The 24,058-nt window shown below is 32.4% G+C and overlaps 2 protein-coding genes across 2 annotated transcripts; both read right to left on the bottom strand.

Annotated features, from left to right (window-relative positions):
• Window positions 1–1,485: 1,485 nt before the first annotated feature.
• On the bottom strand, window positions 1,486–4,292 carry LOC111717876 (uncharacterized). Its single transcript, XM_023493335.1, has 3 exons — window positions 4,176–4,292; window positions 2,822–2,957; window positions 1,486–1,717 (listed from the first exon to the last, which is right to left on the bottom strand). Exons 1-3 carry the CDS (start codon window positions 4,290–4,292, stop codon window positions 1,527–1,529), a joined length of 444 nt encoding a protein of 147 aa, XP_023349103.1. The 3' UTR covers window positions 1,486–1,526.
• Window positions 4,293–4,815: 523 nt separating this feature from the next.
• On the bottom strand, window positions 4,816–22,814 carry LOC111717868 (uncharacterized). Its single transcript, XM_023493323.1, has 17 exons — window positions 22,722–22,814; window positions 22,634–22,669; window positions 18,392–18,605; window positions 18,177–18,226; window positions 17,771–17,858; window positions 16,977–17,018; window positions 15,514–15,586; window positions 14,872–14,933; window positions 13,917–14,089; window positions 12,488–12,604; window positions 11,151–11,212; window positions 10,725–10,812; window positions 6,847–6,930; window positions 6,657–6,738; window positions 6,107–6,182; window positions 5,165–5,229; window positions 4,816–5,052 (listed from the first exon to the last, which is right to left on the bottom strand). Exons 8-17 carry the CDS (start codon window positions 14,886–14,888, stop codon window positions 5,022–5,024), a joined length of 795 nt encoding a protein of 264 aa, XP_023349091.1. The 5' UTR covers window positions 14,889–14,933; window positions 15,514–15,586; window positions 16,977–17,018; window positions 17,771–17,858; window positions 18,177–18,226; window positions 18,392–18,605; window positions 22,634–22,669; window positions 22,722–22,814; the 3' UTR covers window positions 4,816–5,021.
• Window positions 22,815–24,058: the final 1,244 nt, after the last annotated feature.

Here is a 24,058-nt window from a genome sequence, read left to right on the forward strand (position 1 = left end):
GAATTTGCCCACAGAGCTTTGGATCAGAAGTTAAGAAATTCAGTTCAGCAAAATCTAAATATCTTGTACTAATCTTGGAGAGAATTTCAACAGATTATTCATGTTCTGAATCAGCCCTCCTCCAAAAATTACTAAATTAGTCAGCTATTGTAGACTTTAATGTTAGCATAGTGCATAGATGGTAGCACTATCTCGGTGCATATTTATATGTCATATTTATCTATTAAAGTGCAAAAAAATGACAAACATAGATAGTCAGAGCTTAAAATTTCCTCCTAGTCTAATTGTTCAAGCATTCATTGATAAAAGTATTCCACATTTGTATATTCTTCATCTATGTGTGCTCCTGCGGTCAAGCAAATATTTGTATATTTTTCATCAATTATTATTTTACTCATCCACCTTTGCCAAATTGATTTTAAAGTTTTGAATGATTGCTTCATTATTTTTGCTCTTTTGCAAGGAGACCTTAGATATTTCAAACTATGAATTCTGTTAGCTCAAAGTATCTAAGTTTGAAATATCAAAGGCTAACAACATCAGGTTGCTGAGATATTGGAATTCGAAAATTTAAGTTTGTGGCAAAAACTCTATTCCTTTACAAGTACTCAATGAATGAGAGTGAATAAAATGGAAATCATTGCTTGATCAGGAGATTCACAGCAATAAAGTTCTAACTTCTAATCATATAATTAACACGAAACAAATTTCATCTTATTCTATTGTAGAAGCAAATAATACAACTTATTAAATGGACTGTGAGCATAATGTCAAGTGACACTCCGTGCAAAGATGGCAATGCTCGATACACAACAGTACAATATAAACCTTTATCTGATCAATAATGTGGAAGATATTTCTCTTTTCTAGGTTTACAAATGTTTATTCATAAATGTTTTCTCGCAACAGAAATGTGCAAGTCCCTTTTAAAGTGAAAACAATCATTTTCCAAAATTAAACATTGAAATCTAGTTCATTTGAGAGGTCGTTAAACTACCTAGTACAGCTGCTTTAAATTACAATGCAATTAATTACCTAAATCTTTATGAATCAGTGATTCAAGATTTGAACCGGCGGTAGGTAGTTCAACGACCTGTTATAACTTATTAGATCCGGTTCCAGAAATATATATTGATACATATATATTTCAGTTTATTGTACTTGGCTGACGTCTGGTTTAACCAAAATAGTCTGATGGTTTCCTTATTGTGATAATTAGGAATTTTTTATGTTATCAAATTTTTAATTTTATTCAAAGGAGACCACTTACCCCCAACATTTAAAAAAATCATATTATCAACAAATATCAAAAAAACGCAAATCTTAGAAACGTAAATGATTTTTTTTAAATTGGACTGCTTCCTCCTCGCAATTTTCCTAAAATATGGTATAAAACGTCACTTTTCTAAGCTTGCAAAAGAGCAAGTGCTTTAAGCTAATAACATAATAGAAATATTTGAAAATTTACCAATAAGAATAATTTATTGTGTATTTCAAATTTCAAATTTCAATTCTAACGTATTTATTTAATTAACAGTTGAAGTTTTCTTGAAATACATTTCATAGAGAAATATAGCTGTTGCAGCTACAAGTCCCACAATGTACAGGATAAAGGTTAAATAAAAGTTCTCTAGAGTCAGTGGAAGAGGTTGGGATTCAGCTTCATAAACTTTGAGAGCTCTGCCAAAGTGTTCTTTTTCGATAAATATGTCAACTCCTAAAATAGAAATCAATATGACATGCAAATATTGGATATGTGAATTATGCCTCTGCCACCAGTTCAAATCCTGAATCATCAATTACATGAGGATCTAGGTAATGAATTAGACAGAGGGTTGGTAATTCGGGATTTGACCCGGCAGTTCAACGACCTCTACAATTTATTAAATCCAGTCCAAGTTCTAATTATTTTACAAATATGTGATTGGTTCTATATATTTCTAAAGTTATTGGGAAAAGGTTGTTTTTTGAGCAAATACTTAGTAAGTAAGCATTAATATTTGTTTGTTCATAAACAGCTTTTTATAATTTTAAGTTAGTAAGTAAAACAAAAGTTGTCATTCATGGTTTGATAAGTGCAAAACATGGTCCAATGTAAGGTTATCTAAGGTCTAACATATGATTGTCACAATAAAAATTCCAATTTCAATAATACACTGACATGATCATAAATCCAATACAACAATCTTCCATGAATATATTTGTTTACATTAATCAATATAAATGTTTATTCAAAATTCTTAGATTTATCTGTCGCTACTTTTTGCCGCCAGGTGATGCAGCTTTGGCGGCACTATAATGTGGCGCCCTGACATTTATAATGTTAAAAAATAGTCTAGACAAAATAATTCAAATATCAATCCTGATATAACACAGATAGAAATATAATATTACTGCAAGTCAACAATATGGTATACAAAAAAATAGAAAAATGCAATTAAGAATACAAATTGAAGAAATCAAAATCTAGTCCAGATTAGTCTAGGGTACTTTCACAAAGGCTTTTTCCCAAGTGGCAACTCACCTAGGGTAGTTTCACTTTTGGCAACTTGCCAACTGTTCAATTTCCCAAGCAGCAACCTCCCAAGTCTGTTCTAGCTGCAATGCTCGTCCCCCTAGCCTGTTCAAGTCCCAGCACTTGTACCCAAGCCCTACCTAGCCATAGCCCTCGGCCCCTATGGCAGCCTGCTTTGCCTCAGAAGACCTAACCTAACCTTTGGGAAGTTGCTTTTGGGAAATTGCACATTTGGGAAGTCGTCCTTTGTTGAAATGCTATCAGGGTGATGCATCAATGTGGTTTACAATCTACATCTGCAAGTACCTGAATCTTTAAGTTTAGCTAGGAACATCTGAATAGTTTCTGTAAAATCTCCATCCCTCTTATACAACCAACCATACAAGGATTTAGGAACAAATATAGCTTTATAATCTGAAGTCAGGCTCACGGATACACTCACCTAAACATTAGTAGGACTATAGGGTCAAATTGAATTCAAACTGGACCAACTCCTTGTACCATTCTGACCAACCCGCTGCATGTATTGATTCACACCCTACCTAGGGATGTTAATGTTTTCATTTTTCAGAAAAACGATCGTTTCATTATGAAAACGACGACGAAAAATCGAAAACGAAACGATCGTTTTTTTAAAAAGTTCGTTTTGTAAAAATGGTCGTTTTTAAAACGATCGTTTTTCAAAACGCTCGTTGTGAAAAACGATCGTTTTGAAAAACAATCGTTTTGAAAAACAATCGTTTTGAAAAACAATCGTTTTTTTAAATTCGTCGTTTCGTTAACGATCATTAACGACGACCCTTTGTTAACGATCGTTAACAACAGACCTTTGTTCATGATTGTTAACGACGACCTTTTGTTAACGACAACCTTTGTTAACGATTGTTAACGACGACCCTTCGTTAACGATCGTTAATGACAACCCTTTGTTAACGATCGTTAACGACGACCCTTTGGTAAACCATCGTTAACGAAGAGAGGAAACCGACCTGAAGAGCATCTGTACTTATCATTGAGTAGTTTTTAAAAAAATATCAAGGAGTTTTAACTCCCCCACAACTGTTAAACTTCATGTAAAATGACATTCAATAAAGTTGCATGTAATTTTTTTCCAAAAACGACCGTTTTGATAAAGTTTGTCGTTTTGTTAACGATCGTTAATGATGACCTTTCGTTAACAATCGTTAACGACGACCCTTCGTTAACGATCGTTAACGATGACCCTTTGTTAACGATCGTTAACATAATTGTAAATAAAATTTTTTTTCAAAAATGATCGTTTTTTAAAAACAATCGTATAAAAAACGGTTGCAAATCGTTTTAATAAAACGATCGTTTTCAAAAACGATCGCTATTCGTTTTCTAAAAGTTCAAAACAAATGGGTCGTTTATAAAAACGATTGTTTTTTCCAAAAACGAAACTATCGTTTTTGAAAACGAAACAAAAAACGATCGTTTAACGATCGTTTACAAAAACGATTAACAACCCTACCCCTACCCTATGTCAGTCTCAAGGATCTTTACAAAGGTTGGTTACTCTTGATGCGCTCCAAGGTACAAAAAATGTTGTCTCCTCAGCATAGATAGACAGAATCCGTATGTGACATCACTGATTAAAGATTATAGATGTTCAAATATTGTAATGAAAAAAGTGCTTAACCTTTCCAGTTGTAAGTTGTTGGTTTGTGACGAGATATTTCATATCATTCAAATCCTCAGATGAACAGGCTCCACTATTCACAATATAGTCCCCAGATTCACTGTCACTGATACACATTATCATAGTTAAAAGAATAAAAAAATGAAAGACAAACATTTTTACAGATCTGTGTTCGAATTTAATGAATTTAAGCTGCGTCTCAATTCAACCAACAACCGGTTTCAATTGATCGTCGAATTAAATCTTTAAAAACTTAATACAATTTTAAGACGAACCAACCATATTTGAGCCGCAGTTTAAATTAAAGCCGCCGCTCAAATTCTTTAAATTCGGCCTCTGTCAACACAATAAAGTTATAAAGTGACCCTCCATTAGAACAGATGCATATCAATTTCACAATTGTACCTTTTATACCTTTATTTAAGCAAGATTTTGAAGTTTTTATGTTTAGTGATAATTTTAAAGTTGTGTTTCTCTAAAAAAGCAATATGCAAATTTATGCAGAATGACAAAAAAGGAAATTGTCAGGTTGTGAATCTGGCTCTTTCATTTACGTTGATATTAATTAATTCACTGTCATTAAAAATCTCACATTCTCAAGCAAAAATCTATGAGAAATTTGCCAATTACTTTTCAAAAACCAAACCTGACAACAAGTGGGTTATAGTGCTAAAATGTACATGTAAAGGGCTACATAAAAGCATAAGTGAGTTAAAGCAGTATGATCAAAGCCCTCGCTATTGCAACACTTCAAAGTTGACCCTGTCTTAGAAATTGATGAGACTGTTAATAAGCAGGCTAAATCCTCTTCACATGAACCACCTGACCCAACAAAGCAATAATTTCTTACTTTCGTACAATATATCTCTGTTCGGCCCTGAAATTATTAGATTGATGTTTGAATTAATTAATTGTTTGGGTAAATAAAAAACATAAATTTAATCTTTTTTAATTTATTCATAATTATTTTTTTTATATTTTTTTATTACTTGAGTTTGTCGATTTCTTTCTGGCTATGGATTTCTTCAAACATAAAGTCTCTAGTTTGATGCAGCTTAACATTATTATCATTATCATCATTATCATCATTATCATCATTATTATCATTATCATCATTATCATTATCATCATTTTTATCATTATCATCAATATCATCATTATCATCATTATCATCATTATCATTATTATCATCATTATCATCATTATCATCATTATCATCATTATCATCATTATCATCATTATCAACATTATCATCATTTTTATCATCATTATCATCATTATCATCATTATCATCATTATCATCATTATCATCATTATCATCATTATCATCATTATCATCATTATCATCATTATCATCATTATCATCATTATCATCATTATCATCATTATCATCATTATAATAATTTACATAATTTTCATCATTATCATCATTACTTTCTAGTTCTTCAAAGAAGGTAATGGTCAAGGGGGGAGCTAATGTTTTGTGTCAAGAAACTTTTGTGTAAAAATTAGCCTTAAGTTTAAAAAATATATTTAATCCAGTTTTGTTGTATTTCTTCAACTAACATTTTGCAATTGATTTTATATTTTTTTATTTAATTTTAAGAATGGGACGTTTAAAAAGTTTGGTTTTCAAGGTATTGTATCTGAATTTTATACAAATTGACTTAGAAATTGTATATTTATGGCATTTATGTGCAAGACATTCACTCTGCAAAAGCTTACCATAATATCTAGTGAAATACTTCCAATTGTTTCAATATTTTTTAATTAAAACTAGAATTTTTTTCAAGTTTTTGCCAAGTTTTAAGATGGCAAAATATCACAAGAAAAATTTGTTATGGTAATTTTGTTAGTTTGATAAATCTCTCAATAAAGAAAGTAAAACTCATCAACTTTGCATTTTCGAATTTTATTTTTTAATCTAGTACCACAAAATTTGATTTGTCTGCCATCTGGGCCATAGAAGATATTTCTGGTTCATATTCAGTTGCCATCAGGTTTGCCCTGCACAAACAAACCTTTTGATTTACCCTAGAATCTCATTTTCATCACATTGAAATTTCTTGATTATTAATAGATATAAACTTAAAGGAAATTTGCATTTTTTTTTTTAGTGCTAGAGTTGGCTAATTATGAAAACTGAAAGGAATTTTGTTATTAAAAAATACAGATCTAAAATTTAAACTTTTGATAAGCCTTTAAAATGGATGCAATTTTTACTTTTTTTTTTTACTTTTTTGCTGATTTACAAAATTTTCTAGTAGTGGAAACATTAAAGTCAGCAATTCTTTTTCAATGGGCTTGAAAATTGAAATATGATCAACATCTTACTGTTTTTGTGAAGGGGCAGACATCCTCTCAGTGCCCTCCCCCCCCCAAAAAATAAATAAAATTGACACTTTTAATTTTGTATTTTTGTGCCTCCAACTTAAAAATGAAAAATGTCCCAGAAAAATGTTGTTTTCCTTAAACACTTGCCTTAGGTCACATTGCCAGGCAGCAACAATAAAGAAAGTATAGAGCAACCAAAAAAACTGGAAACACTGCACAAATCTTTTCCCTAAATCAAATCAATCTTAAAAGTATTAATTTTTTCCTTCTATTTTGAGAAGTTTTAAAAGTGAATCTGTTAAACATTTAATGATAAACAAAAATTGAAAAAAAGTACCTTTTCTTAATCTGCTGGTTAGGGGTTCTTGAAAGTACGCGCCAAAGAAGTACAAAAAAATGTTAGGAAGGGATATATTCATATCTGAAAATAGTTTACTTATTTTTACAGTCCTCAACTGTTTCATGAGAATAACAAGTCTTTCATATATTGTCTTTCATGTGATTGTCTTTTAATGTTTTCTTTTTTATTGTGTTGTATGGTCTCCAGTCGTAATTATGTTGCGTGAATTACTTGTAAGCGTAACAGTTTCTATCACTTAGGCATGAGTATTACACTAAATAACGCATTAGTTATGCTTTTTAAAATAGCCTTGTTTCTCGTAATAAGTGTGTAATTACTTGTAATAACATAATACGAAATTGATCAGTATCAACTCCCTGGTATCACTTTTGGGTCAAAGAGCCAAACCCAGTCCCCAATCTCGAAATTTGATAACATGGGAGCATTTCTCTTTACCAACTCTTGCTGTTTCTCTCTCAAGCCAGCATAAGTAGTTTAAAACCTTTCTTGCATTGTCTCCCTCTAGGCTAATAATGCCATCTATCTGTATATACCCAGTGTACTGGAAGTGTAGCTTCACATCCAAATGAAGCGAAAAATGGGGTCTGTCCTGTACTTGTATGAACCATCATGTTATAGGTCAGACAGGTCATTTTCACTCCCAGATCACATTCATTTTGCATCTAACTGCCCATGGTACACAAAATACTCATTATCCTTCTATGCCATTGCTAGATAATATTAGAGGAGGAGTTACAGGGCGAGGTCTTAATATTCAAAATTAATCAATTCCAAAAACAGTTCTTGCCATAATTGATTGGCAAATTCAATACCATTACCAGGATGGATTTTATTTGGCAGTCCAATAACAGTGAATTTTCACATACAAACACTGTAACTACAGTGTTGGCCTCTTTATTACAAATCAGATATGCACTGCCAAATCATTTGAATTCTTTGTGCATGGGAATAATAAATAATGATTTTTTCTCATTGTTTTTCATAATGTTACAAGATCAATAAATAATATCTCACTTAAGTTTCCAACAGTACTGGGCTCGTGAGGGCGCATCTTGGCTTTGATGCTCCTCTCCTTAGTTAGACAAACATCACAACGTTCTACCAATCTACAAATCTTGTCACATGCAGAAAGTACAAAAAATATCCTCTGGAATTTGTCTAATGTTCTGTTCACTCCTCTGTGTCCAGTGGTATCATCACACAAACTGAAACCTTTCTTTAGTTTTACATCCAGTATACATATGCCTGAATTTTCCCAGCTGTGAACTCTGCCTTTAACTATTGAAAATCATTTTCCATGTCTTCAGATCACTCAAAACATTATGTCTTCTTCATAGAGTTCATATGATTTCTGATGTGAACGTAAGAAATAAGGTTTGGCCAGTTCTGTATATCAGGTACATAACTGTCTAGCATTTGTACACCTTCCTTGACCACTTTGTTCAAGTTTTGTCTTGAAATATCTTGGTTTTCTTGGGTTGGATCTTGAGTCCTGCCTTGATTTGTGCTTGTACTACTTTTCCCTAGTGTTCTAAGCGTGCCAAGGTATCCATAGAGTACATGAGAATGTCATCTAGGTATGATAATCAGTAATCTTAACCCAATAGTGACGAGACAAATAATTCTTTCTGATCTTGCTGAAATTCACAGGGTTAACTCATTATACTATCCATAGAGTAGATCTAAAGTTTCAATTTTTTTCAATGAAGGGTTGTGGAGATACAAAACCCGGCACATTTTGTCCGTCTCGGCATCGGTCAAAATTGACTGCCCGGTCATTTTTGACAGTCTGCAGCAGGAAACGGTCAATTTTGTCCGTCTCGGCTCGGACAAAATTGACCGGGCAGTCAATTTTGACATATGCCGAGACGGACAAAATTGACCGGCTCTTTATCTCTACTAACCTTCATTGAAAAAAAATTGAAACTTGAGGGGGGGGGGGGTGTTTATCATATATACAGGGGTGTGTAAGTACTAAACAGGGTGTGTGTATATTTACTACACTAGGGGGTTTATATATACTATACAGGGTGGAGGGGTATATTTACTATACAGGGGGGTATATATATACTATATGGGGGGTGTATATACTAAATGGGGGGGTGTAATTGTACTATACAAGGGGGGTGTATATATGCTACACAGGGGGGGGGTGTATATACTTTACAGGGAGGGGGGTGTATATACCATACATGGGGTGGGGTGTGGGGTGTAGATATATACTATACAGGAGGGTGTGTGTGTAAATATACTATATTGGGGTAGGGTGTATACCGCACAGTGTGTGCCTAAAAACTGGCATTTCGACAGTGCAGTCAAAATTGACCTGGTCCGAGACGGGCAATTTTGACCGGGCAGAAAAAAAGGCTAAAAAGAGCAGTAAACATAAACTTTTTACACTGAACGTAACATTAGCATAGAACTAACATCAAATGCAAACTTTTTATAGAAATATAAAAGTTTTGCAAAACATTTTTCACAGATTTATATCTGTTGGAGTTGGAGGTTCCTGAATTTGAATCTCTCCCAATTGTTGCTAGCTGTTCTATCACCCTATCGACCTGTAACATGCCTGCAACCTATAGGCGATACTCGGCATATCTAAAGGAAGGGTGGGAATGAAACAGGACGACATTTAGTTTAAAAATGAAGGCGCTAAAAAATAAAAACCTTACCCGGTCAAAATTGACCGTCTCGTCACTAATGGGTTAAGGCAGATGAGCTAAAGCTAGGTCTAACATCCGGCTACACACACTTCTGGCATTAGACCTAAACATACCCCGTGTCTACTTCCTTTTTATTCACCGCTTGTACTTCCTTCCATAGTGCTTTCTGTTTCGGCATCTCTGTTCCATAGTGCAACCTCCATGTGCTCCATTTTCCGCATCATCACTTCTAAGTGGTTATCTTCCTCCATATCTGAGTCGTCACTTGGTAGTGTAGGGTATACACTATATGTTTTCACTGTATCACTTGTTGCAGCAATGCTTTGCATCTGTTCTGTAAGTCTCAATTTCCCTTTAGGTATATTTTCCCTTGCTAGTGTTTCTCTTGCTATACTGTTAAAAAATGATTTTACTGGACTCTTCTTTCTGAACTTCTAAGTTTCTGGCATTTAGCTTGAGTTCATAGATCCCACCTCTGCCACCACATTGTAGATAATGCCTAAACTCCTCTTAGTCTGTATCAGCCTAAATGCACTATCACAAACTCTGTGCTCTCTATATATCCAGATTTATATCCTCCGTAAATAGCAAGAGTCTGTGTTGAACTGTCTATATTTAGGTATAAAAAAATTTGAGTGCTAGGGTCAATGAACTAAAGAACATATTTTTACAGGTTACAAAGATATAAATGAAATAGGTTTTATTTACAACACATGTAGTAAACTATATAAAAATTGTTGCAGATTTTTGCCTGTAAAAATCATAACTTTGAAGTGTATTTTAAGCAATAAACTATATCTTATCTTATCTTATCTTATCTTAACAATGTTAAGCTTCATACTGTGAAAGTATAAAATAATGAAAATGGGTCTTTCACAAACAATGAACAAACAAAATTCAGAAAAGCTGCATGCCCATCTCTCAATCCTGTCAATATTCCAGTTACTTAAATTATTGTACGAAGGGTTCCGACTTCCGATGTTTCTTGTTTAGGTTAGGTAAAAATTTGAAATTTTCCAAAAAAGTAATTTATACACTTTTTTTAATTAAAATTGTACGAACTGTTGACAAGCAGCTAGTTAGTTTACTTAATTGTCCCAAAGAACGTTTTGTTAACGTTCCACTAATGTGGAATCATGGGTCGGAAATGGTGGTCAAAATATGATTGAATAATATCGTAAAAGATACCATAATTCAACAAGGTTGAATCTAAGAACAGCAATAAGTAAAGGAATAGAACAGATAGAACAGTTGCTCCAAAAACTGCCAGCCAAACCTTTATTTAACAAAAATTTGTAAAAACTAGTTTTTGAAGATATTTATTTCAGATAAAATAGCTAAAAATGACAGGGGACATATTTTCATAGTTGAGATTTCTCAGACAATTTAAATAGTCGATTCATTTAAAAGTACAAAGAAGTCATGATTACTGAATTAAAAAGGTGATAATGTTTAATTTTGAGATTAAGGTTTAAACAGGTATGACTGTGAACCAGGCATGCACAACTTCAATAACAAGATTGCTTGAAATATCATTAAATGTATGTCAGTTTAACGATAAAAATTATGGAAAAAAATAAATTTTCGTTTTCAATTTACATAATTAAAATTTACCCGAAATGTGAATATATTGAGAATCTGCATCATGTTTGTTAATTTAGCTGGTAGAGGGCAAACTAAAAATTTATATCATGTTAGTTAATTTAGCCAGCAGAGGGCACACTAAACATTAATATTATGTTGGTTAATTTAGAACGGAAGAGGGCAAACTAAACATTATATTATATTGTGTAATTTAGCCGATAGAGGGCAAACTAAACATTTTTATGAAACTATTATGTACTTTATCATTCTTCCTCACATCATTGTGAATTTCATAATGAAGGTGCTATAAAGTTGAATTAGCTGTACATTATAGCACATGTGCTATTTAGTTTTGATTGGTTCCTGGATTTTCGCCAAAAAATGCATGATATTTCCAAAACACTTTTTTTCAATCCAAATGAAAATTAAATTGAAGTAAACTTTCTATTCTTACTTCTGCTTTATTTTAAAGTTTATTGGATTTTAAAATAGCCATCGAAATAAGAAAAGTGCACAAATGTTTCATAAAATCACCTTTAACACTATTATTTTGGACTTAAATTTTCTCTTTATCTCAAAGGTTCTAGCCTTTTTAGATTATATTTAGTCACTCGCTAAAGCTCTGGACAAAATTAAATCTTCGATCTTCATGAAAGAAAATTTCTGTCTAAAAACTTTATAACACAACAAACCAAAATAACAGTGTTATAAATAGTTAATATCATTTTGAGTAATTTAGCCAGTAGTGGACAAACATAACATTTATATCACTTGGTTAATTTAGCCGCTAGAGGGCAAACTAACATTTATCTCATGGCATCCCTAAGGCTGATAGTGAAAGTGAATTATCAGATTGGACGGAAACTATACAAGAACGTTTTCAAACAACCGTATCCAGCAATGAGAGAAAAACAACACGAAGCAGTAAGGAGAAATGCCCAGTATTACAAGCCCCTGTTAAATTGGTTTGAAGCGGGGCAATGGGTCTGGATCTTTTACCCACATGTAATCCCAGGCAGTTGTCATTACTAGGCAGGGCCACATGTAGTGATTTTAAACATTTTAAAAGGATTCAGGGGTAAAAATGATGTGCATGGTTTCCCAAGTGAATAGACCTGGCTCAAACTACAGTTGTAGAAAACAGAGATACAGTGCGTTTTCTGTAACTAAGATAGAATTGGACTGGCATTTGTGACACTTCTTTTTTGTCTGTAAGAAACTAATCTTTAAAATATCAATTTTTAAATAAAGAAAAAAAGGATATCTCATACTTCTTGATAATAACAAAAGTGAAAAGGGTCCAATGTGAATCAGACATGCTGCAATCTTTTTAAATTGAAGTGCACTGTGGTCTAAAAGTAGCTTACTTAGTGTAACTCCAGAGTTTATGATTGGAATCAGATTCACTTTAGAGAAATATTCGCCTTTTCCAGATCCATAGTACAATACATTGGCATGTTCGATGTACATAAATACCTCCCCATCTGCCAATTAAACATTTGGATTTGTAGCAATAACTAGAAATCTCTGGAATAAGAAGACAACATAGCAACTTCAGAATGTAAATAGACCCATTTCACTTAGTAAGTTATTTTATAAGTTACTTGAAGTAAAACTATTTTCTTTGAAATAACATCAAATTCACTTAATTGTTTGCTTTAATGTCGTCTTCTTATTCCACAGTTTTCTGGTTATCACTGTATGATGCAAACATTACTTCTTAAGATTTTAACCCTATCACGGTTGGGGGGGGCGCGCCCCCTTCCCTCAGCCTGTGCAGTGCTCTAATCTGAATAACTTTAAAATGGCTTACAATAGAACGCTAAAACTTCTTCACTTTCTAAACATCATAGTTATGAACAAATTTTGCAACAAATTTGTTTTATGCACAGAGAATGGTCAAACGGCGGGTCGGGGTTTAAACAAAATCAGAAATGGTTAATAGCTTTTTTATTAATTAAGCTCCAGGGCAAAGACTTAAATATTTGAAAAGGTCTTGAACAATGGATATAATAACATGTTTCATATGTTATTATTTGCTAAAAGTGAAAATAATAATTTTTAGAAATTTTTTCGACATACTTTTTGAACTTATTAAAAGCACCCTAACCATTAAAGTTAAAGATCTAATTTTTTTTAATGTGCAGGCCTTGAAAAGGTGTACTAGGGATATGTATCACACTCCCCTATCTCAAATCTAAGGGCAAAATCTTAGGGGGGTGGAAAACACCCCCCCCCCTCCCCCCAAGCTACATTAGTCAAAAATAACCTAATCGAGATAGGGTTAATATAGTGGTTGCAATTTTGACTAATTATAAAATAGAGTTCAAAAGAAAACTTTTGTGAAAAAAAAAATTTGACAGAAAAAAAGACACAAAAAATTAATTTGTCCACAACACTGCATACTCAGTTTAACTACCTTACAATAGCTGGTCTGTCCCTTTAAATAAAATTGACTGGCCGACACTAATAACGAAAACTAAAATTTGAGTAGTAATATAAAGTAAAAAAATACTAGGCTTTTGGGCACATTGCGCCTATCTTTTATTTCAACTATTAATTCTTTTAACATTTACTCTTTAAAAAAAAAAAAAAAATTTGCTGAGTCAAATTAATCGTTTCGTTTATTTCCAAAATTTTACAAAAAAAAGGTTTGGAGACAACTTTTTATAATTTTAAGCATCCATAAACCTTTCCGATGGGGTCAAGTGAGGTCCCACACAACATTTGGGCTCAATTTTGACGTTTATCGGTCACAAACAAACAGGAAAGCAAAGTATTTATACAAGAAGTTACCTATAATTTTCCTACAACTGTCACTGTAAACTGATTCACTTTCAGCAGTACATTCCCATGCCGGGTTCAAGTTATATTCAAATCCAAATTTGTTCGCAAAAACGTAAAAAGTTGAATATGAAGGACCAGAAGGGATGACCTCCCCCTTACTATCCGTTCCGTTGTAGGAGTTCCTTTAAAAAATGTTGTTAAATGATTGTAAGCGTTATTATAAGTGAACCTCCATACAAAGGTGATAGTTTCCGATTTACAACGGTACCCTTGAAACCTTAATCTGAAAATGTGGAAGATACAGTTGTTTTTCTCTGTTGCCTCTGATAAGCAAGAAATGCGCGAGTGAAAACGAGAAGTTGAAAGAAACAAAAACATCGATACCAAATTCATACTGGATAAGCAAAAGCGCCATATTAAATTGGACATTACCATCTTTGTATGGAGTGTAACTTGGAATTTTACTAACAGTCCCTTTACAGGGACTGTTTTTGTTATTTTAGGTACTCTTGTATACACTTGTAAAAAAAGGTCATGTCTAATTCACACTGGTACTCTTGAAATCTAAATTTAATCTATAATATTTCTCGAGTAAGAAATACAAAAGTCTCTATTGACAAAAAAGTTTACAAAAATAAAAACATGGATATCTGTTAATTTTGTTCAGGCAAAGTATTGAAGGTTACTGATTTGAATTAAACAGCTTAAGTCTTTTTAAGGTACCCTTTAAAGTATTAGGAACCAAAAATAACAAATTTTATTATAATGGTCTAAAAATTCTACACCATTGAAAACTTTCTTAATTTTAAAGTGATTTAATTACATTTGCAAGAAATTAAAAGTTTGCTAAACTGTTACTCTATCAACAATTATTTGAAAGAAGGGCTTGATATATTGGTAGAAAAGTTTGAGAAATTACTTTAAAGAATGTTTTGGAAGAATAATTTGTTTTAAAAATATTTACCTATAATACCAGAGCATGGGGTAATGTTCTACATTCAGTTTGTGATTGTTCAAATCCCCTGACTAAATATTATTTATGTACATTTTTGCGTACATTTTTGTGTACATTTGTGTACATTTTTGTGTACATTTGTGTAACTTTTTGTGTACATTTGTGTACATTTTTTGTGTACATTTGTTTACATTTTTGTGTACGCTTGTGTACATTTTTGTGTACATTTTTGTGTACAGTTGTGTACATTTGTGAAATTTTTTGTGTACATTTGTGTACATTTTTGTGTATGTACATTTTGTGTACATTTGTGTACATTTTTATGTAAAGTTGTGTACGTTTTTTGTGAACATTTTTGTGTACATTGTTGAGTACTTTAGTCGGTTTTCAGAAGCTCAAAACCATTAAAAAAAACTTTAATTATTTGACAAAATTTTCCAAAGATTATTTGATAAAGGAAGTGGTTTAAAGTTCAAAATTGTACATGTTTAAGGCATTGAAAAAGTATGTGAGTTAGAAAAAGGCCAAAATATTGATTTAAATCTGAGGAATTACAAAAAAACCATAATGTTTAAATGAGGTTTTAAAACACAATATATCTACAAAAAATTTCAAATAAGAAAAAACATAATTTTTTATTTTCTAAGAAACCTGTAGGGAGTCAACTCTACCCCTGGGAACTCCCTTGATTTGGCAGAAATGCTTTATTTTCAGACGTAAATTCCTAGAACCAAAAAAAAAGGTTTTTAAGTGGAAATTATACGTTGTTGGGTCGTTTTCCTAATGTAATCCAAAGCTTTCCGTCACAAATCTGTAAAAAGCAATTTCCACAATCACTAATTTCCCAATTGCAGCTTCCCCAAAAAACTTCCCGTCACAAATTCCCAAGCAGCAACTTCCCCAATGACTAATTTACCCTACAGCAACTTCCCGTCACAACCTCCCCAAAATATTTTTCCCAACAGGAATTTCCTCATCACAATTTCCCCAACAGCAATTTCCCCATCACAATTTCCCCAACACAATTTCCCCAACAGCAATTTCCACAACACAATTTCCCCAACACAATTTCCCAACAGAAATTTCCTCAACAGCAATTTCCCCATCACAATTTCCCATTACAACTTTCCCAAGAATAACTACCCCAATCACTAATTTCCCCAACAGCAATTCCCCATCACAATTTCCCGTCACAAATTCCCAAACAGCAACTTCCCCAATCACTAATTTTCCCAACAGCAATTTCCCCAACAACAATTTCCGGCAATAATTTCCCGTTACAACTTCCCCAACAGCAACTACTCCAATTACTAATTTTCCCGACAGCAATTTCCCCAAAAGCAATTTCCCCTACAGCAACTTCCCAACAGCAACTTCCTCAACAATTTCCACATGCGCTAAAATTCCCTCATAAAATGATAAATTTCAGAAAAGTTTGAAATGATCTTTGATGAAATTAACAAGATTATTGGTTAAAAAAATATTATTTGATGAAAATTAACAAATTATACAAATTTAAATTTTAATATTTGTTATTGCATGGAATTCATAATTAAATTATAAAATCTAAGGTTTGAACACAGAACAGTTACGTTTTTTTTTTATTTTCAATTTGAGATAATCAGACAGGATGAATCCTTTACTGAAGCTTGTTTATCAATATCTGTTTGAAATTATCTAAATAATAATTATTCTGAACTCTAATCAATAACATTGAATTGTTCATATTATCCCACTTGAACGCAGAAACTGAAAAGGAACTTTCAGCCATTTAATTGCAAGTGACTATTCATTCAAAGATGGCAAAGTCCGATTTAAACGGTTATACCATTAAACACTTAGTCTGATCTCAAGTATAACCTAGATATTCATATCGTTGTTCCTTCAACCATATTTCAATTGGCGGTTTCTCTGCGAAAATTACATTTCTTGCTATTCATAGAAGAAGCAATAGAACAATTTATAGAAAATCGACGCTATTTTCCACATTTTTGATAAGATAAAGTTTTCAAGGGCACAGTTGTAAGTAGGGCGTTGCTATCTTTGCATAAAGGGTCACTTGAAATTACGCTCACAGTCCCTTTAAAAGTCTTGTTTTTCTTCTAAATCATTACCTTGTGGTTCGATTGTTTTTGTAGTTGAAAATACTCACACCCCTGCAGCAAAAACCAGATTTGTACGGTGTGAATAGTAATACAGTTAGGGATGGGCGAAAGCTAGATCAGTTTTACATAAACTTTAAATATTTTCGATTTTTGAAAGGTTTTACGAAAATCTGAGAAGAGTCCAACGATTTAAAATTGCGTTCTGTAGAAGTTTGCTTTTATCAAACATGCAAAATTGTTATTCTAGGTAAAAACAAATGGCAGAAAAGAACCAAAACTGATCGTTTTAAAAACCAAAAAACGGTCGTTTTAAAACGATCGTCTTGTCTTATTTTCTTTTAGGGTAACAAATTTACATGTCTGATTAAACCAAACTTCTTAAGAATAAAATATTTAAATGATGGAACGTACCTTGTAAACATATTAAGACAGTTAAAGGAACTGTAAAGATATTGAGACGGTTAAAGAAACTGTAAACATATTGAGATGGTTAAAGGAACTATAAACATATTGAGATGGTTAAAGGAACTGTAAACAGATTAAGACGGTTAAAGGAACTGTAAACATATTGAGATGGTTAAAGGAACTGTAAACATATTGAGATGGATAAAGGAACTGTAAACATATTGAGACGGTTAAAGGAACTGTAAACATATTGAGATGGTTAAAGGAACTGTAAACATATTGAGATGGTTAAAGGAACTGTAAACATATTGAGATGGATAAAGGAACTGTAAACGTATTGAGACGGTTAAAGGGACTTGAAATATAATTTTAAATGAAAACGTGCCAAAAACACAAACCTGTAAGTTTCTCCGCAACCAGGGAAAAATAGATTCAGAAAACTTATATTTCCTTTTCTCACAACTTCCAATGTTGATTCATTGTATCCTGATAGAAGGTTAGGTAGGTTAGGTAGGCTAGGTAGGTCAGGTAGGTTAGGTAGGTTAGGTAGGTTAGGTAGGTTATGTAGGTTATGTAGGTTAGGTAGGTTAGGTAGGTTAGGTAGGTTAGGTAGGTTAGGTAGGTTAGGTAGGTTAGGTAGGTTAGGTAGGTTAGGTAGGTTAGGTAGGTTAGGTAGGTTAGGTAGGTTAGGTAGGTTAGGTAGGTTAGGTAGGTTAGGTAGGTTAGGTAGGTTAGGTAGGTTAGGTAGGTTAGGTAGGTTAGGTAGGTTAGGTAGGTTAGGTAGGTTAGGTAGGTTGGTTATACCTATTTTTTTATCTTCTCCTTTCAGAATTATGTAAACGCAATCAGTTGGTCTGAAAAGTGACGACATTAAATTAATTATTAATATTATCCATAGTTCAAAGTTTGACCACCAATAAGAGAAATAATAAGGTAGACTAAATGTAAGAATTTAAACAAATGTAAGGTCGTCTTTAAATTTCGATTTTGTGACCATTGTATAGAAGACGATTTTTTACCTTCTTGAGAGACAAAGTGTATTCCGCTGAGTTTTCCCCTGATATAATTTTTAAAATAATTATGAATAAAATTTAAATAAAACAATTCATAAAGTTTTTGAGAAATAAACAATTAAAATTCCTGATCTGTTTTATCATTTGTTATAGTAAGATGACAAGTATCTAATCCATCTCCTTGTTTCAGTCCGCGGGTGTCGTCTTCATTCAGAATAATCTGCATAATACAAGTGGTTGTTTAAGAAATAATAAAAGTGGTAATAACACCCGGCCCCCCTAACCTAACACTCGGACCCTAAACAGTTTAATACAGTTAGAACCAGAAAACTTTGGATTTAGAAGACAACATATTTTGGTAATATTTAAGTGTATTTGAAGCTCTTCAAGGGCGTACTTAGGGGGGGGGGGGGCAAATTTCAACTGTAAATTCAAAACATTTTGCTTCTTGGATACTTTAAAGTACGGTTTCCAATCACAATTTAAAGGGAGTGTTCGCAAAAATGAAAGGCTTAATGCGATAAAAAAGCGCTTTTGATCGCCACTAATCTTACTTCTATAGACGCAACAGATATATCTGTTGCGTCTATAAAGAGAAAATTGTTAAAGACGTCTCATACCGAATAACTGGCGTCCATACAAATTGAGAAAATTGCAACATACGACTTAGACCGTAAAAAAAATCAATTTAATTTCAAACAAATCATTCAGATATTACAACCTATAGTCATCGATTATCTTTCGCCACATTTATATATAGTTGAATTAAAAAAAGATAAACATCAGGCCCGTAACCAGGGGGGGGGGGAATGCAAGATAAACAAACATAACTTGCGAGATTTCAAAACTGTATTATGTTAAAGTTATACTTAATTTATTAAACTTTACAATATCGTTAAATAAATGAAAAAACGGTTTGCGGATGTGAATTTGAAGTCAACAAACAGAAATATTTTTAGAATTTTTATTTCTGTCGAAATAATCCTTAAGCTGCCTAGGATTATCCCAATTAAAAGAAAAATGCCTTAACTATGAATTTTAAATATTTGAATGGTAGAAATGTAATTTGCTCTATATATAGAACCTTTATTCTGGAACATTCGGAATATATTCAAATCCTATTTTGTATTCAGCAATTTTTGTATTCAGCCATCTCGAATAAGGAAGCAATTAAATAGTCGCGGAATTGCGCACAAATGAATTAAGCTTTGCCACCGAAAAATATTTTTAATTGTGATATTTTGCTACAGTGAGAACCAGAAAACTATGGCATAGGAAGACAACATTACAGTGTACTAGATGTCGTTACAAAGCAACAAATTTTAAATTAACAACTTATTAAATCACTTATTCCATGAAAGCAGAACCAGAGTCTAAAAGTCGTCTTCTTATGCCAGAGTTTTCTGGTTGTCATGCTGTATATAAATATCATAAAATAAAAAAATAAGTTTAAATACAAATTTCTTAGAATTTAAGACTGAAATTTTAGTGAAGTTCAGTTTATTATATGCCACTACCAAAGTTTAAATTGATTTTTTTTAACTCAATGTTGTTGATCGGAATTGCGCAATAAGTAATTGCATTTATTGCGTTCCATTAGGTTTTAAGTGATATATATATATATATATATATATATATATATATATATATATATATATGCCTTTCAGTTTGATAATCGGAAACCCTCGTTTAAAGGGAGTGTTCGCGAAAACTGAAAGGGGGTATGGGCTTAATGCGATTAAAAAGCGCTTTTGATCGCTACTAATCTTACTTCCAAGTTCCATCTGTTGCGTCTTTAAGAAGAAAAATGTTAAAAACTACTACTACTAATAATAATAATAATAATCAATTCTAAGCAAATCATTCAGTTATTACAACCAAAAGTGATCGATTATTTTTCGACGCATTCGTATATAGTTAATTTTTCATAATATTTTGATTTTGTTGTCCAAAAAAATAATATTTCGCTGGTGCTGGATTTTCAAACATACGAAAATTATTTCAAAGGTAACTATCACGTCATAGAAAAACAAAAAAATATTACGAAATATCAACTATATACGAATGAGTCGAAAAATAATCGACGACTATTGTTTGTAATATCTGAATGACTTGTGTGGAATTAAATTGATTTTTTACGAGCCGAGTTGAATGTTGCAACTTGCCGAATTTGTATGAACGCTACGTTCTTCAGCATAAGTCGTTTTTAACAATTTTCTCCTTATAGACACAACAGATGGAAGTGAGATTAGTATATGCGATCAAAAGGGCTTATTATTCGCCGCAAGCATATACCCCCTTTTAGTTTTCGCACTCCCTCCCTTTATGTGATTTATAGAAACAAAACTAGCAGAAAAAATATTCACTATTTATTTTCAGATTTGAAAAGTGTTAAAGCTCTGAGTTTAAGAGGGGGCCCAGCCCCTCCCCCTAAACAGGTGTAGGGGGGGCAAAGCCCCCCTGAGTACGCCCTTGGAGCCTCTTACACAGTAACTAGTTTACTGTTAACTTATTGAATTACTTATTTATTAAAGTTGGTCTGTTTACACTGCACAATTGCTTTTTCTCATGCTCATTGGTCTATATAAACGAACACTTAAGTCTAAAAGTCTATTTTTTAGTTTTCTGGTTCTCATTGGATGCTTGCGAATGTAGAATTGTGGACACATTTTTAGGATTCATTTGAGACATATAAAACGTTTCTACGACTTATATTTACTGAGCGCAAAGTCGATGTTCAAAATCATGAATTTGGGTGGATACGTTTTCAGAATCGTTTTTTTTAATTATTAAATAACAGCGACAAAAAATGTAAACAAAATTAGTTGTTAAGGAACCGGTTAAGAAAATAAAAATTAACGCTTATCATCGATGATAAGTAATCTTATTTACTTATTATTTTCTACAATCTCTTGTCATTCACAAAGATTTCCTGCAGATTTTCTGAAATTTCTTTTGAAAAGACGAAATTTGAAGAACTTGTAGAAATCTGCGAACAAAATCTTAGAAAATAAGAAATTCAATATAATGATGAAACGAAATAATTGATTTTAACATTGATTTATTGACAAACTTCTTTTGAGAAATATGTTCCTAAACATCTAACAAGTTTGTTGCAAAATTTTTACTTTATTTTTCATCGTCGTTCTTTAATAATTTAAAAAAAACTGATTCTGAAAATTCTGAAATTCATGACTTGGACGTTGACCATTCAATCAAACTCAAAGTCGCATGCTAGACATAGTCGCATGCTAAACATAGTCGCATGCTAGACATAGTCGCATGCTAGACATAGTCGCATTCTAGACATAGTCACATACGAGACATAGTCGCATGCCAGACATAGTCGCATAATAGACATAGTCGCATGCTAGACATAGTCACATACTAGACATAGTCACATGCTAGACATAGTGGCATGCTAGACATAGTCGCATGCTAGACATAGTCGCATGCTAAACATAGTCGCATGCTAGACATAGTCGCATGCTAGACATAGTCGCATTCTAGACATAGTCGCATACGAGACATAGTCGCATGCTAGACATAGTCGCATAATAGACATAGTCGCATGCAAGACATAGTCACATACTAGACATAGTCACATGTTAGACATAGTGGCATGCTAGACATAGTCGCATGCTAGACATAGTCGCATGCTAGACATAGTCGCATGCTATACATAGTCAGATACTATACATAGTCGCATGCTAGACATAGTCGCATACTAGACATAGTCGCATGCTATACATAGTCGCCTACTAGACATAGTCGCATGCTATACATAGTCACATACTAGACATAGTCGCATGCTAGACATAGTCGCATGCTGGACATAGTCGCATGCTAGACATAGTCGCATACAAGACATAGTCGCATGCTAGACATAGTCGCATACTAGACATAGTCGCATGCTAGACATAGTAACATACTAGACATAGTCGCATGCTAGACATAGTCGCATGCATGTCGGTGTATGTACAATAAAAGCCAACTTGTATTTTGAAATTGTATTTACATCTTAGATTCTTGTAAGGCTAAAATCTTTAAATGTTTAAAAACGTCCCTCAAAACAATTCCCTTCAGTAACTGTGATCCATTTTTTTTATAAGAATATATATATTGTTTAGCGCAAGCACAAATACATCCAGTAAGATATACCTTAGTATGCAGTAAAGAGTATGCAAGAATACTGTTACTTTTAATACTTAAAAAAAACATTCTAATCTCTGTTTGATAAATCATCACCTTGGTTTTAGGAATCTGCTTTGCAACCAACATATCCTAAACAATTCAAATTAGAATTGAAATTTCTTCTGGTTTTTATAAAAAAAACCTTGTGATTCCATTCTCCTATTAGAGAGAGTATACAGTGCTGGGAGGGATGAATATAGTTCCCAAGATATGGAACCAATAGTTCAAGTTCTAAACTGAAATATTTTTTTTCTTATTGATATCATTATTATTATTATAATTATTATTATTATTATTATTATTATTTTTGTTATTATTATTATTACTATTATTATTATTATTATTATTCTTATCATTATTATTATTATTATTATTATTATTATCATTATTATTATTATTATTATTATTATTATTATTATTATATTCTAATTGAGACGAAATGGTCAAAATTTAGTACATTTGAATTTCCTCATTAGATTGTGAAGAAATAGGGCCTTTGCCGTAGTACATTTTAATTTCCGAACCGGGTAAACCTTTCCAGTCACAGTTTGTACTGTACCTAGCTCTATAGACAGGACTAGCCGGTGCAACAAGGTTGATGCGGTCAGACTTTATGCTTCATATAGGTTGAATTTACTTTTACTAAAGGGGCAGAGGTGGGCCTTTGGCGAATAATCAGTTTCTTTTTCATTTGGACTGTAAGCGTAATTTCAAGTAACCCTCCATGCAAAGATGGCAATACCGGATTTACAACAATACCCTGTAAGGCTTATGAATTATAAATCAATGTTTTTGTTTTGCTCTAAAATGTTTATTTCTATTTGCGGTTTCTCTGCAAAAGTGACTTGCATTTCTTATTTGTCAGAAGAAAGAGAGATACTTACAGATATAAACATTTTCCAAGTATGAAAAACAATTATATCTTCCACATTTTTAATCAGCCTAAGGTTTACTGTTGTAAATCAGGCATTGCCATCTTTGCATGAAGAATATTATATATCATGGAAATATAATGTACTGTGTTTGTCTGTCCAATACTAAAACCCTATTAACAATATTTACAAATATCAAGGGGATTAAGGATTTTTAAATGCTAGATTAAAATTAAAATATATTTTTTTAAAAATTAAATTAAAAATGTTTGAAGCTGTTCATTGTAAAGATTACGCAGAAAATTAACAAACATTTTTTTAATCCAAACATTATGTTGATTTTTACCCTCCCTACACCCTATACAGACATATTTGATAGGTCAAAAAATGTCATCTAAATACCAAGTTAATGAATAAATATTTGAACAGAATCAATATATAAATTTGGCTTGTCTGTATGTTTCTTTGTCTGTTTGTTTGTATCCAATAAAAGTCAAAACGGCTGAACCGATTAAGCCCAAATATTTTGTGGGATATCACGTGATCCCAGGAATGGTTTAGGAACGATAAAAATAAAAAATTTGGCTTAAAAGTTTTGATTTTAAAG

The sequence above is a fragment of the Eurytemora carolleeae genome, unplaced genomic scaffold (genome assembly GCF_000591075.1).
Source record: "Eurytemora carolleeae unplaced genomic scaffold, Eaff_2.0 scaffold456, whole genome shotgun sequence".
NCBI lineage: Eukaryota > Metazoa > Arthropoda > Copepoda > Calanoida > Temoridae > Eurytemora > Eurytemora carolleeae.